The 15,720-nt window shown below is 40.5% G+C and overlaps 1 protein-coding gene across 9 annotated transcripts in view; it reads right to left on the bottom strand.

Annotated features, from left to right (window-relative positions):
* Nucleotides 1–80: 80 nt before the first annotated feature.
* Nucleotides 81–15,720, bottom strand: part of MRTFB (myocardin related transcription factor B) — an 81,979-nt gene continuing 66,339 nt past the window's right edge. For all 9 annotated transcript variants that reach the window (XM_058157868.1, XM_058157869.1, XM_058157876.1 and 6 more), the window contains 5 exons: nt 15,424–15,567; nt 13,240–13,395; nt 11,338–11,475; nt 9,102–9,162; nt 81–7,001 (listed from right to left, as the gene is read on the bottom strand). In XM_058157868.1, the coding sequence (XP_058013851.1) occupies nt 6,469–7,001; nt 9,102–9,162; nt 11,338–11,475; nt 13,240–13,395; nt 15,424–15,567 (1,032 nt within the window). In that variant the 3' untranslated portion in view covers nt 81–6,468. The remainder of the gene's footprint in view (nt 7,002–9,101; nt 9,163–11,337; nt 11,476–13,239; nt 13,396–15,423; nt 15,568–15,720) is intronic.

Genomic DNA, 15,720 nt, shown 5'->3' with positions numbered 1-15,720 from the left:
CCATCCACTTTTCCATGGGATTAGAATACCCCTTTTAAGAGACAGGAGTTGTTAAACAAACATCACAAATAACCAGCACATCTATTAACTTGTTTTATTTGACACACGACTTCCAAAAATTGCTGAGATATTTTTTTTTTCCTTTAGCTACAATCTTGCCACTATGTACAAAATATATGATAAATGTACTACACATATAAAAAATACAATATGCATTACGTATATACAGTACAATGTGCAAAACATGGCAAAAGTCAACGTATGGAATCGATCGTAGGAGGTGCAAACAGCAAATACAAAAGGCATCGTGGTCTCTTTTACAAAGGCAATTAAACCACCGGATGCTCGGCTCGCCAGCATGAGGTTTTCTTTCCCTTTAAAAATAAGCCGTTTTAACGAGGCAACCTGTGCAGGCTGGTTATCGATCTCCTTCTTTTCATAAAGTGAGATGCTAAGACATAATTGGGAGTATGAAAAGAAGAAGAGAAACACTCGTCATGCGAAGCACGATGTTTTTACCAAGCAAGCAATACAGTGGAATAAGAAAGGTCTGACCACAGAGATCTGTGCTCATGTCTTAATTCAGTTTCACAATTAAAAAAAAAAAAGGGGGGGGAGAAGAGGGAGTATTCCTATTATTCGACACCAAGAAAGAAGCAACCTCAAAAATATCTACATCTTCAATATAAAATAAAGATTCCCCCCCCCCCCATCGCCACAGGTAACATTTAGAGCAGGGGTCTCCAACCTTGGCAACTTTAAACCTGGCGGACTTCAACTCCCAGAATTCCCCAGCCAGCTTTGCTGGCTAGGGAATTCTGGGAGTTGAAGTCCGCCAGGCTTAAAGTTGCCAAGACTGGAGACCCCTGATTTAGAGGACAATGCAGAAAAACTTCTGTATTTTTTTTTCCTAGTAGATTTTAAAAAAAAAAGAATTATAAGGGTGTGGGCCTTGGCGAGAGAAGTGGAAACGCTTTGGTACTTTCCTGGGTAATTTTGCAATGACCACTTCTTTAAGGCTCTGAATTTCTGAACCTGCAACGTCATGCAGAAACTGAGGGGAGGAGAGAAAAAATAAATAAATATACAAAATGCTGGTTTCTCGGTTTGCGTTATCAAAAACAACGAAGGCACAAAGAAGCCTTCGGTTGCAATGGCACTTGCCAGGTATTTTTTTTTATTTTATTTTAATTTTTTTTTAGGCTAGGACTATGTATTATTTGAGACACATTCGGGCCTCGGCTGTAGGCAACACAGAGCTGAGAGACTTTCCAAACTCAAATTAGAGGTGCATATATTTGAAAAACCCTCTTCGGTTCTTCTTCAACGCGGCGCTACACAATTTGTTTGCAGATTATAAATGTGATTCATGAAACAAATTGCTTCCGTTTTTTTTACACGGTTATTTTTCCTCCCGGTTTTTAGAATTATGAAGAAATCATACATGTCCTGCTAACACAGACTATAATTCACTGTACAACGGTGCCATGAAGAGGTAAAGAGCTGCCAATGATCGTGATTTCTTATCAAAAGGACAAGCGGTCTAAATTTATCAAAATGCAAAATTCAATACAACCATACATTAGCTTTGCCTAACTACGTAGTTTCCTCATCCAGAAACAGGTGCAATTGCATTTCCGTATTCCAGTTCTAACAGAACTTTACGACAATTCTCATTTGAGAGCAACGCAATTCCAATGCAGCGTGTTAGGAATAGTTCCACCGACTTGATAAGTGAGGTATAATCCAGCCAAAATAAAACACTTTAGATTACCTGGAGACTTAAAAGTACTTTGGCTTTATCGTGGTTCGTGGGTCTACTAACTACTCACTTATTTTATTCAGAAATCCTTGAAGATTTTCTGCTTTTCACAACGAAAAACTGTTTGAAAACTTAAGAGGAAGAACAAGTTTTGGAGAGTAAGACATTAAATATAAACCGATTCAATAATTGGTTCTGGAGCTATACCTATGGCTATGTAAGTCATGTTTGTGTGTACAATATATATGCCTGCAGTAGAAAGCAAAGCAGGTTTACTCAGAAGTCAGTGCCAATAAAATAACAGAATTTATTTTCTTAGTCAAAGGACTGTCAACCCACTAACCGCTGCTGATGAATTAAGAATTTGAAGTATTTTTAAAAAGAGAGGTTGATAAGAAACATTTTTATATTCTGACCCTATTTGGCTACAAAAGGGCTTGAAAATGCCCACCCAAATAGATTTGTTAAGCAGATTTTTTTTGCATGTATAAAAAAAGCTCCAAGCTGAAAATCATAACCATGACATAAATTTCTCTCTGTGCACAATTGCAGAGATTTTATCCAATGTGCCAATAATCTCTAGTTCCTGAAAACAATGAATACCATCATTGAACTATCACATGGCATCATATGTACAGGATTAGGAATAACAATAACATGTCATCTTGAAATATCTCTATGTTGGAGGAGATTGAAGAAATCTATATCCTTACAGTAGAAACTGGTACTAAAGTACCACATTTTGCTTATTTGTTCTCTCTCTCTCTCTCTCTCTTTTCAAACATCAAGGAAAATATAACCAGAAATGAATTCCAGAAAATAGATAACTGTGGGTTTGGTTTGGTTTTTTCTTCTTCTGTGGGCCATTTCACAACTTCATCTAGCACAGGAAAGTGAGACTGAGGTAAATAGATACATCTCCCTGACAAAGCTATTTTTCCCCCCTGGGGTTTGTATATTGCATACAGCAAATCTAGCTATGCTTCTATAGCAAATTAATTTGCATTATGGAGAACAATGCCATAGCCCTACCTTAAACTTACAACTCAGTCATCCCTATTGGACTTCTGAGCAACCATGTTTGACACTATGTTGCAAGCATGTACATTCTGGACGCAGAAGAACAGCTGGCAAAGGTTGATTCTCCTGCAATAATCTTTGCTACTCTCTTCCTTCCCAGTCCTCAAGAGAAGCAACAAGTAGGTTTTCATTCTAGCCACTCTCCAAAATATGATCTTCCAGTTGGTGTAACTGCAGGCGGGGATAATCCTGAAACTCTGGTGAGTGGACCGATCTCATAAATGGGGAGAAAAAAGAAGAAGAAGAAAAGCAGGCAATACTAAGCAAATGAAAAGCACGTAGCTGAAGTAAAATTGGTATTTACTCAGAAGGCATGCTTAGTACTACTAAACAAATTCCAAGTGTTTTTTGTGTGTGTGTGCAGAGAAAGACGAGGCTAGCAGTGCAATTGGTAATCAAAGATAAGGAGCCAAATGTTCATCTTACCAAAAAAAATATATATATCAAGTGTACAGAAATTACCCAAGCAATAATATATATGTCTGTATATATATATATATATATATGTATATATGTATATAAATATAAAGAAACTGTTCACAAATATCAGGTTCACATACACTTGGTAAAGATCGCATATCTCTGGTTGTCCAATTAAAAGCAAACCCAGATATGTTTCATGATAAAAGTTCTGCTCTGAAATGCACAGAAAAAACAACACACACTCTTAACCTAAAAATAAATACGATTCCATTATAAATGTTCATGATCCCTTAATGTTTGTTTGTTTTCTTCCTAGAATGAAGCTTCACACTTCTTACCCCACTTTGCTGCCTGGATTTTATTCCAGGCTGGGTTTGCATTCTCTGTTGTGCATGCTCCGGTATGGCTTGGGTAGCACACTACGCATGAGGGTATTTGTGTAGCATGCCACCACACAATACTATTTTTTTTTAAAAAAAAAAGCTCTATGTACATTCTCTCTGCAATGGCAGCCCAGTTAGTAAGAGGACCAAAAAAAAAAAAAGCTTTCTACAAACTTAACTGATGATTGTGTCACCTTCTAAGCCAAAAGCACAAACTATTGCTTACAAGCTGTAAGAAAGTACTTCTCAAACTGTGTGGATCAGGCTCCATAGACAGATCCTGGTAGCTTCCAGCTCGATTACACAGTGAGAGACGCACACCCGCATTCCCAGGAAAAGTCTTTGTTTAAAACCAGACTGGTGACACATTTTTAGAAGCTCCATGGATCCCGTGTCTTGCCTTCTACTCCTCCGATACATGCTGCTTATACAGGATTGACATTTTAAAACAACAGAAGAGAAAGACGCTTGCTCAGCGTCAACAACTGGACTGACAATCAGGGGGGCTGGGAGGGGAGCCACTTGGGGAAGAGGGTTCATTTACATTTGCGGGTGTTCGGGTAGAACCAATTTCGAAACCATTGAGATGCACCACACATGACAGAAATATATCTAAGGGTGTAAGTTAACTCCCCCACAACCTAGCACGTTTCTGTGACTGCTATGGAGACAAGGAGATTAAAAAACTAGAAGCCTGATACTTCTGAAAGGTACCAAACCAGGGGAGGCTAATGAAACAGTCTTATATCAGCCTTCCCTGGTTTCTCCAGGGCCCTTTTCCTTGTCCTCTGGGGTAGAATTCAAAAAAGAGAGGTATATATAGATAAGCACATCTTGCTGAAAAGGCAAACTGTCCCTTAAATCCAGTGGTAGTTGGGGATGGGAAGTCAGATTTGCTAAGCATCCATATTGAAGCATAAGGATAAAGTCAAGATATCCGCTCTTCTTTGGATTAAAACATCATATATGATGCATCTATGGAAGTTATTCTAAATGACAGCAACACAGAGCTCATATCTCACAGGCGTCCCTACTGAACCCAGGATAGAGCAGTAAATATCTTATTTCAAACTGATCTTATGTGGGAGAAAAAGATATTTCGTTGAAGATTATTCTCCCTCAAAGGATGGGGAAATGGAATGGTAAAAGGTGAAAATACTTACTTTCTCTCAAAGTCATTTCATACTGTCTGGCTGAAAATACTCCTAGCTCTAGGCTAAATCACAAAGAAAGTTTAGTGCAGTTGTTTGAATAACAGCATATGATAAAATAAAAATGCAAAATGGCACAAGAATAATTGTTCCAAACAAGGATCTCAAACTGACGTTTCGGGGGGAAGTTGTCGATGTTTTTGGTTTTGGCCTGGAGCTACCTTGACACCAGCAAACAATTCCTAAAATATCAAAGCTCGCCTTGACAATTAAGCCAACCTGAATTGGCATCTTCACAGTTATGGCTTTCAGGAGAAAACAAAACGGCAAAATATGCATGGCAAATACACAACCGGCTCAAAATATTGTGTATTGGATAATAAAACACGAAAACAAAACATTGCTTGACAGGGCTGGATTAGTTCTCCTTGAATCAATGACAATTCTATGGGATTCCTAAGAGCACAAGCCAAAAAAAAAAAAAGGTTCCCCCTGCAGAACTGAGTACTGTTCTAATGAGAAACGATCCAAATTCTGACCAGGTTCTCTTTTTCAAAACAAACAAATAAATATCCAATTCATTTGGTTCTGTGGAATGAAAAGAGAACTTTGGCTTGAAAAATCTGATTGAGCAATCTCGTAGAAGTGCTCCCCCCTTGGCAGCTTCATGTGTGTGTGGACTTTCAACCCCCCCACCCCCGAATTCTGTCAAGGGTGATGCTTACCGCAGAATTCCGGGACTGATTGGGAATCTACATACCTGGAAATTGCCAAGGTTAGGAAACACTACTGCAGAAGGGTTTTTTTTTCTTTAAATTTCTTCATGATTAAAAAGACAGCCAGCTGAGCTTTACAAACAGAAGTTGAGACCTATCGTTTACAGGTTTTTGTTTTTTTTAAAATCTCCATCTTCGAAAGAAAGAGAAAAAAAATAGGCTAAATATGGTGCAACGTTGGGAAAGATTTGAATAGCTCTGATGGTGTTCAAAAGTAGTGGATGTTGAACGGATTATTTTTTTTTTGTCAATTTTTCAATCCAGCTCTATGCTTTGCATGCAGAAATTCCTGGCATATAGGATAACCAAAGGACACCAAGCTACCTGTGCTGTGAAATTCTGGAGTTCTGCAACTGTCTGTTGGGAAGCAATAGGGCAGGGGTCTCCAACCTTGGCAACTTTAAGCCTTAAAAAGGAAATACCTGCTTGTCTTTTAAAAGAATTGACTAGCGGGAGAAAGGAGCTTTTTAAGTCATGAAGAAATCCAAACAGCGTCTAGTTTCATCCTTTTATATAAAATCCCATTGGATTTTATCTCAGTCAAAAGCTTGCTCGCCAGGTAACTGAAAGCTTTGTTGAGGGTGTCCATAGAGACCGAAAGGTGCTACAACACTGTTCTTAAGCCAAACAGTTTGCTCTCAACGTGCCCACTCACCTGAATCGTTGCTCGTGACACATTCTCCTAAGCTTACAGTAATCACAATCTTTTCTTGTTGGAACATTCTTAATCTTTTTTTTAAAAACCTTGTGCTCTGTGATTTTTTTTTAAATCCCTAAGATAATTATATAGAGATGAGCTTGAAAACAAAGGAGAGTGAAACAATGGACCTTATTGTTAAGTGGAGCTTTTAAAAACGTGGTCGAGTCCGGTTCTGCCTTTTTTTTTTTTCAGTTTAATCCCACTGCAACTGCAGATCCTGTGGATCAAGGAAATCCGTTGAAAACATGCTGGGAGCCGTCGAGCTGAGCGGCGTCAATCCCGACGAAGCGTTTGGCATGGTGAGGTCTAGCCACTCCATATTGTCTAAATTTGGGTCTGGGAGGTCGAGGGATAAACACGAGCTGGGGGTGAACTGTGAATCGGAGGTCTCCATTGGGGAGTGGGAGTGATCTAGTATCCCAGAATGATTAAGGAGGTCATTCTGTAGATCTTCAATGACCGAGAAAGGTTCTTTGTCCTCGTTACTGTGGGCCAGGTGAGGCATCCCGTTTCCCGAGGGCAGAGTGCCTTCCAGAAGAGCTTCCAACTGATTCTCCAGAGATAAGGAGAAATTGCTCGTGGGTTCTAAGGAGAGAGGGGGGGCCATTTGGACTTGTGGGGGTGGGCGTGACACCACGGTGTTGACGGGCATTGTGGTGATGTTGGCGGTCACTGGCCTCATTTTGGAAATCAGAAAAGGTTCCTCCTTCATAGGCATAGAGATCTCTGCAGAAAAGACAACGGCAGATAAATCAGTATTTTTTTTAAAAAAAAATTATCCCGCCTTTATTGTTTTTATTAAATACTTAATGCTCCTTCTTCCTCCTATTTTCTCCAAAACAACAACCCTGTGATGCGGGTTGGGCTGAAAGAGAGGGACTCGCCAAAAGTCATTCAACCGACTTTCATACCTAAGGTAAGACTAGAACTCACTGTCTTCTGAGGATTGGCCCAAAGTCACCCACCTGGTTTTCAGACCTAAGGCGGGACTAGAACTCACAGTCTCCTAGTGATTGTCCCGAAGTCATCCAGCAAGTTTTCGCACCTAAAGTTGGAACTAGAACTTATGTCTCCTGGTTTCTAGCCTGATGCCTTAACCACTAGACCAAACCAACTCTATATTTCACTGAATCCGTAAAGTAAAAAGGAAAGAACTCATTTCAGTGGATTGCTTTAATAAAATACATCTTAACAAAATGCATTTTGACTCAGGGACCTTTCATTATTTTTAAGACCCTGAGTCAATTTTTACTCCTGTACTTTGTTATAAATAACTTACAAGGCAAAATCAGACCAATATCAGTATAAAAAGGATTATTATTTTGTGGCAAGCTTTTTCTATCAAGGGAAACCATTTAGGACTATAACCCATGAACTAAAATGGCTTTCTGTTTATTATTTAACAGATAACCGTTTCAGTGAATCAATTATTTCAATTTTTTTCAGTTTAAGTCGACGGACCACTATAATGACTGAATGGGCACAAGTTCTCTATTCAGAACAGTAGATTAAAAAATGATTGACTGAATCAGGGAAACACAGTGTAATTACCCTTCCATTTGCCGGTTAAAGGATAATCAATGATCGTTTGATCTACGACAGAGATTGGGAGCAAGCCAAACTGAGATGGGTTTTGAGATTATTACTTATACCATCAATGATGAACACAGATAATAAACTGGATTTTCTTTGTTGAATAACAAACAACAAATCTGGTACTGTTATAATCCTAAAATACAACTCTTGAGAGCTGGCCAAAGAAACCAAAGGCTTTGTCCTTTGGTTAGCATTACATCTGACTCAGGATACCCATTTTGCTGTTTTCCTCACAAAACTGAATAAAAAAAAACAAAGTTTTATCCCCAGCTTCAGATTCTGATCTGTCAGAAAACTAACCAACCATCCAGGGACCCCGATTCAGATGTTACATGAATCCACGACTGGAGTTTTCATACTCTTGCTTCATCACTTCTCCTGGCCAGCATGAATTGATTGCCATGTCTGATTTTTCTGACTCAGCCAAAACACTGTAAGATTCCAAAACGGTCCCTCTACAGATGTTCATAGCTGGTCGATCCAGCCACAGAAACATTATGAAAACCTCTGGCCTTTAGCCTGCCTGTTACATTCAAAACACGATGGCTTGGCTAGATCACTGGTTACCACTTCCAGTTCAAATGATTCACTTTCAGAAACTGCCAAAATGCCCCTGGAACTGTATGATTTAGGAGGAGGTTTGGCATGGTCCAGAAGGAACAATGTTCTGTTCCTGGATTAATTTTGCACTTCTATAAATTCTGTCCAGTAACAAATACAAGTGGTTCCACGATTAAAATAGATTCAATTTCTTATTCCTTAGAACACTCCTAACGTGGTCCTCTAGATTAAAGACGTTCAAAAATCAATTCCTCAAATACAGGTAGTCCTTGACTTACTATGAACACAAGTGACCCCAAAATTTCTATTGAGAAGTGAGACGTTTGTTAAATGAGTTTTGCCCCATTTTAAGACATTTCTTGCCACAGTTGTTAAGTGAACGACTGTTAAGTTAGCAACCTGGTTGTTAAAGTGAATCTGGCTTCTCCGTGGACTTTTGCTTGTCAGAAGGTGCCAAGAAGTCATCACATGATCTTGGGAAAATTGCAACCGTCATAAATACGAGTCAGTTGCTACGTGTCTGAATTTTGATCACCGTGGGGATGCTACAGTGGTCGTAAGTGTGAAAAATGGTCGTAAGTCACTTTTTTCAGTGCCCTTGTAACTTTGAATGGTCATTAAATGAACTGTTGTAAATTGAATCACGTGCTCTATTTCAGTGCCTCTTACCTCCGCTCTTAATGAGGATATCAAAAAGATCATCCATCTGCTGGCTGTGGGCACTGGAAATCTGTTAACGAAGGGGGAAAAAAAAACTTGTTTATTTTACCATATCATTTCCCAAAGTACAAACATGATTGGTATTCTACGATAGGTTGGGATCATAAAAGAACGTAGTGGTATATTCTATATTTGTATTTAAGCTATAAATGTACCGAAAATCCCACTAGCTCCTGAAGAATTAACAATCTGATATGTACGTATCTATATTAATGTATTAGACAGCCAGGGAGATATTGCAGATTCAAGATTAATTGCTAAGAATTCCTTCTGTTAAATACATACTTAATCAGAAATAGGCCACATTGAATTCGATTGGAGTAAACATGAAATATGTTCACAAAACACATTTCTGAGAAATATGTTTGCAAAACAGCCTTTCTGAGAAAAACCAGTCTGCTAGCATACAAAAGCGGTGCACTATATAACAGGTAGTAGAAATCAAAATAAAAGGAAACAGCGAGGATCATCTGTTCGAAACATGTTCATCACAGCATTTACTATACAGAAAAAGAACAGCAAGCATTTCCCCTGCTAGCTACAGTGACACAGGCGAGCTGCTTTTCTGCAGTGGATGTCCAGGTGCATTGACCTTTGCCCCAAATTTTGGTATTGTTCTGTCTTGTGGAATTACTGAAGGAAAGTTCACACCACTGGATGACCGTGGATCACCATGCCATGGATGAAACATTCTCATCCATTCTTCTTCTTCTTATGCCATATCCGTCATCGGATGTTGGCGACCATGTTGGCATGGTTGATTGACAGCCACACGAAAAAGGGCTGTTGAGTTTTATCCAAACCAGATTTTGAAGCCATGATGTTCTTCTTCTGCCTGGACCTCGTTTGCCTCCAATTTGTCCTTTGAGGATTAAGTGAAGGATGCCGTATTTTTCCGGGTGTCGCATCACAAGTCCAAAATATTCTAACTTTTGCTTGTAGATGGTTTTGATGATTTCCCTTGGCTTTGCCAGGCGGTAACTCTCATCCATGCTTGTTCCCAATAATATCTATTGAATGTTAAGACTCTACCTTGCTGGTAAATTCATACTGGCATCCTTAATGTTAAGTCAACCCGTATCCCAAACAGGAAAACACTCCTATCTGAAAGCTTTACTGATCTTTTAACAGAATAAAACAATTGAGAATAGTATTTAGACTAATTGTACCAAAAAAAGGGGCTTTTTTTTTGAGTTGGCTTTTTATTTGATCTGGCCCCTTTAATTTCAGAATTGCTTATGTGGCTGCTTGTAATTTTTAGTCTAAGGAGAAAGATCAGAAGGAGGGAGCAAAGAAAAACAAGAATTAAAAGAAAAACAAGAGGTACAAAGCTTTAAAGTAGTTTCGTAAAGAAAATGGAGTTAAATTCTCTTTTAACTGGCAAACTCAATTTGGTAATTCCAGCTCAGCTGGTGGTTTTAGCAAAACTTGGCAGATTCTTCACCAGCGTTAAGGAGAGGAAGTGGAGAAACTTAAAGTAGTTGGATCAGCAAAGTCAGACAAAATACAATTTCCGTACTGAACCTATCAGCAGCATCTGTCATGAACTGCCAAGCAGAACTAATATCTGGCTTCCTTCTGAGGAGCTTTCTTTATTGATCAGCTAGTTGAGAGGATCTAGCTCATCAATAGAGAAAGCTCCTCATTCTCTTTGAACCTTGACAGCTTTGTTAAAACAGCTGTTGCCAAACTGCCTGGCTGAGGCTGTTAAAAAGTCATATTCCATCAGCTATAGTCATGAGTAAGCAGGTATTTTATGTTGTCACCCATGCCCTGTCCTTAAACGACCTTACATTCCCCTCCCCCCTTAACACATTTTTGGTCTCCCTTACAAAGAAAACTCTCTTTGGTTTTTCTCCCCCACACCCCACACCCCTGATGAAGGATTAGTTGAGCCAAACCCCAATTCCATGGTTTGGCCTGGCTATCTTTCGCCTGCCCTCTGAGGGAATGTTGACATGACGGACATTCTGAAAACCGATTCGCTTTTAAGATTTCGGGAAAATTGCAATTACGCATCTTCGCGTCCGTGTTGTTTTTTTTTTAGGATGGAGCAGCGATGTCTACTTGAAGTTAGAGCAAATGGAAGGGCTCACGTTGCATCTCTTTTATCAACTCCTTAATGAAGCTGGGTGCCTCAATAAGACATATTGGAATAAATAAACGGGTCTGCTGTTCGACTTACCTCTCGTTGAGAAGACTGCAGGCTGCGCGTCTGTTTGATGGCTTCTTCGTAACGTGGGGGGTCTTTCGTTTTGGTTCCTGAACTGTTGAACAAGGACTGTTGCAAAAGGTATTGCTGGGACTGAGCCGGGGAAGGTGGCTGCCAGAAACAATGGATTTCAGTTAGCAAGCCAATCTGGCAGCAAACATTATTTTAAATAATGTTTTTTAAAGAGACCCCCCCCCAATTCTCCTTTTTTATTTGCTTACCAATGATAAGAGGGCATATTTATCCTGCTTTGTCATTAAAAGCAATCTCAAATCAAGGAGATAATGTATTGTAATATTTTATTAAAAGAGTGAAGGGTGGGGTGGGGGACACAATACTCTAGTTCTGCAATAAGCAGACACATGGAATCTCCAACACATCAGGGGTTTATTATGAGTACCATAATCTTTTTCCTTTCCACCCTGAGGCATGAGCAAAACAGCTTCTACTGCAACCAGGGATGGGCTTCAGATCCTTTAGCAACGGGTTCGCTGCCCCGTTGCGGGGTGGGTGTAGCCATGGTGGGCGTGGCCTCGTGGGCCGCCTGCACCACAACGGGGAAAGGGCGTTTTTCACCCTACCCAGGCTTCAGAGGCTTTCCTCGAGCCTCCGTGTGTGTGTGCAAAAACAACTTCCCCCGGGATCCAGAGGCCAAAAACAGGTCCGTTTCTGGACTTCTGGAACCTCCGGTAGGCCTGGTTTTTTGCCCTCCCAGACCCTCCGCGCAAAACAGGGTAAGAGAGCCTTGGTGGCACAGTGGTTAGAATGCAGTATTGTAGGCTAACCATAATCTACAGTTCGATCCTGACCAGGTTGGGGCTGAAGAGCTAGCGCTGTTCGAAAATGTCTCCGTGGTCATGTGGCCGGCAGGACTCGATGCCAAAGGCAAATGGAACTCTGTTCCCTTCTCACCAAAGGTGGTCCCTATTTTTCTACTTGCCTTTTTTACCTGCTTTCGAACTGCTAGGTTGGCAGATGCTGGGACAAGTAAAGGGAGCTCACCCTGTTACGCGGCACTAGGGATTCGAACCGCTGAGCTGCCGACCTTTCGATCAACAAGTTCAGTGTCTTAGCCACTAAGCCACCGTGTCCCTTTAGGATAACCACTTAGAGAGGGCTGTAAAGGCCTGTGAAGCTGTATATAAGTCTAAATGCTATTGCTATTAAACACTATTCTAAGTGTGCAAAACACTTGTATGTACATGCAAGAGCTTTGAAATTATTATTATTATTTATTATTATTATTTATTTGATTTTTATACCGCCCTTCTCCCGAAGGACTCAGGGCGGTGTACAGGCAAAAATAAAACAAGTAATACAATGTACAATTTAAAATGCGAATTAAAAAACTTATTTTATAGTTAGCCTAAAAAGTTAAAATATATAATAAACTAAAAACCCCATTTAAAATTATTAATAAAAATTTAAAATTGATAAAATTGATAAAATTCAAGCCAGCCCCGCGCGAATGAAAAGATGTGTCTTCAGTTCGCGACGGAAGGTCCGAAGGTCAGGTATTTGGCGTAAACCCGGGGGAAGCTCGTTCCAGAGTGTGGGGGCCCCCACAGAGAAGGACCTTCCCCTGGGGGCTGCCAGCCGACATTGTTTGGCGGACGGCACCCTGAGAAGTCCCTCTCTGTGAGAGCGTACGGGTCGGTGGGAGGCATGTGGTAACAGCAGAAATCTGTGATAATGCCTACCTCTAGCACATGGTCTCTACAATGCGAGCTAGAACAAGATGCACCCCTTGGGCTTAAGAGGTCATCACCAACACTGCAAAGAGGGGTGCTGGGATAATGCTAGATGGGCTGTCTCAAGCCTTTGAGCAATGCTCTTTTGATGGGACAGGCCTCTACAGTGGAGAACAAGCCCTACCTTCTGAAGAGGATTCGGTCCATTATGCACTAAGGGTGCTTGGTTCCCTGAGTGAGGCGTCGTATTTGATGCTGGCTTAAACAAAGGTTGCTGAAGGTTTGTAGCAGACGGATTCTGATAGGAAAATACTGTGTTAGGTGAGGTAGGAGGAAATACCTGTTAAAAACAAAACACAATGTTGAACAAACCCTATATAAAAATATTTGAATATTTAATTAATATTTAAATATGCAGGGTTGATTAGCAACCGCTAATATTTATAGCATAATAATAAAACTTAAATTGAGTTCAAACAGTCTAGAAAAGAATCCAGGTATTTTCCCTAAGAAGTCCCAAAGGTGGTTTTTCGAGAGGCAACTGGACTTCCTGTTTTTTCTTTGAAGACGTTTCGCTTCTTCTCCAAGAACCTTCTTGAGCTCTGACTGGACGGTGGGGAATGGAAGGACATCTAGTCAGAGCTGAAGAAGCTTCTTGGATTGAGAAGCAAAACGTCTTCAAAGAAAAACAAGGAAGTCCAGTTACCTCTTGAAAAAACACCTTTGGGACAACTATGACCTGGATGACTGAGAATCTCCAGAAATATTTTCCTTAAGAAAGTTGTTTTATTTAGTCCTTGTATTGTTTCCAAACAATATGACTCTCCCTGGGTATGAAGTGTTAAGATCAGGGGTGAAATCCAGCAGGTTCTGACAGGTTCTAGAGAACCGGTAGCGGAAATTTTGAGTAGTTCGGAGAACCGCAAATATCACCTCTGGCTGGCCCCAGAATGGGGTGGGAATGGAGATTTTGCAGTATCCTTCCCCTGCCATGCCCACAGAACTGGTAGTAAAAAAGAATTTGGATTTCACCACTGGTTAAGATGTCAAATAGTCAAAACTTGCAGAGGAAAGTTCCTACTGTCTTTGTTCAAATACATGTATGTGCACACGTGAAATGAACACACACATAACTGAATGACTTGTAGCTCAACCTAATGGAAAGTGTAAAGACCAGAGCCCAGCTATGCCACATTTTAAAACCGAATCAGTCTGAAAGTAAGATTATGTCAGACAGCAGGTTTGCCACATTAGAGAGTTTCAGTATTTCTAAAGCATTTTTTAAAAAAATTATCGGTATAATGAAATATTCTATACCTCACGTATCTATGCAAAATAATTCAAGCATTTACTTTCAAAGAAGGGACAAAAATTCTGGCTCAATTTGAACATCAGGAGTGCGCGTGATTAAATAAAAGAGCCATGGTGGCACAGTGATTGGAATACGGTATTGAAATGAGTCTCACCGACTCAAGGTTGACTCAGCCTTCCAGCCTTCTGAGGTGGAGGACCCAGCTTGTTGGGGGCAAATAGGCTGACTCTATAAACTGCTTAGAGAAGGCTGTAAAATACTGTGAAGCAGTATATAAATCTTATTGCTGTTATTCTTCCTTTTTTCTTTCCTTCCTTCCATCCATCCATCCATCCATCCATCGATCGCATGGTACACAGTGGTTAGAATGGAGTATTTCAGGCTAACTCTGCCAACTGCCAGCAGTTCGATCCTGACCAGCTCAAAGTTGACTCAGTCTTCCATCCTTCCGAGGTCAGTAAATGAGGACCCAGATTGTTGGGGGCAAGAGGCTGACTCTGTAAAGCACTTAGAGAGAGCTGCAAAGCACTGTGAAGCGGTATATACCGTATATACTCGAATATAAGCCGATCCGAGTATAAGCCGAGGTCCCCAATTTTACCCCAAAAAACTGGGGTAAACTGGGGACTCGAGTATAAGCCGAGGGAGGGAAATGAGGCAGCTACCGGTCAGGGAAAGCCTCCCTCCCTCAGCCGAGAAGGCTGGCGGCTCCCCCGCCCCCCCCTCTCACTGCACCGGCAGGGCTCCCCCGCGCTAATGCAAAAGCCCGCCAAGTTTGCACCATCCGGTATAATGTGAAAAAAAGAAGAAAAAAAAAAAACTCGAGTATAAGCCGTATATACTCGAGTATAAGCCGAGGGGACGTTTTTCAGCACAAAAAACGTGCTGAAAAACTCGGCTTATACTCGAGTATATACGGTAAGTCTAAGTGCTAAATCTACACATTATTATTCCATCCTGGATCTTGTTTTATTGACTGTACAAGCCCACACAAATAATAGAATACAGAACTTTAGTTACAGAATATAATCCCTTTGTACATAAACCTTCACCAACCTTTCTGTTCTCTGAGGTTTGGCCAGCTGCATGCTGTGGGGAAGCATTTTGTTTGGGGGATGGCATGTGCATCTGTGGTACTTTGGGGACCAAACTAGAAGTAGATACTTGTGCGATGGTTGGAATACCAGCTTGTGTTTGAACCTAGAGGATAAAAAGGTTACGGCTTCAATTTGCTGGATGCAGAAGACTACTTCAAATGAAAAAATAAAATAAATGCACGACTTCTACCATATTTAAGCCCCTCTGAAATGTCTGCACAAAACTGCAAGGAAGTAAATGGATTAATAGTTATGG

The sequence above is a fragment of the Ahaetulla prasina genome, chromosome 14 (assembly GCF_028640845.1).
Source record: "Ahaetulla prasina isolate Xishuangbanna chromosome 14, ASM2864084v1, whole genome shotgun sequence".
Lineage (NCBI taxonomy): Eukaryota > Metazoa > Chordata > Lepidosauria > Squamata > Colubridae > Ahaetulla > Ahaetulla prasina.
Note: the sequence above shows the minus strand (reverse complement) of the source record. Positions and strands in the feature narration are given on the sequence as shown.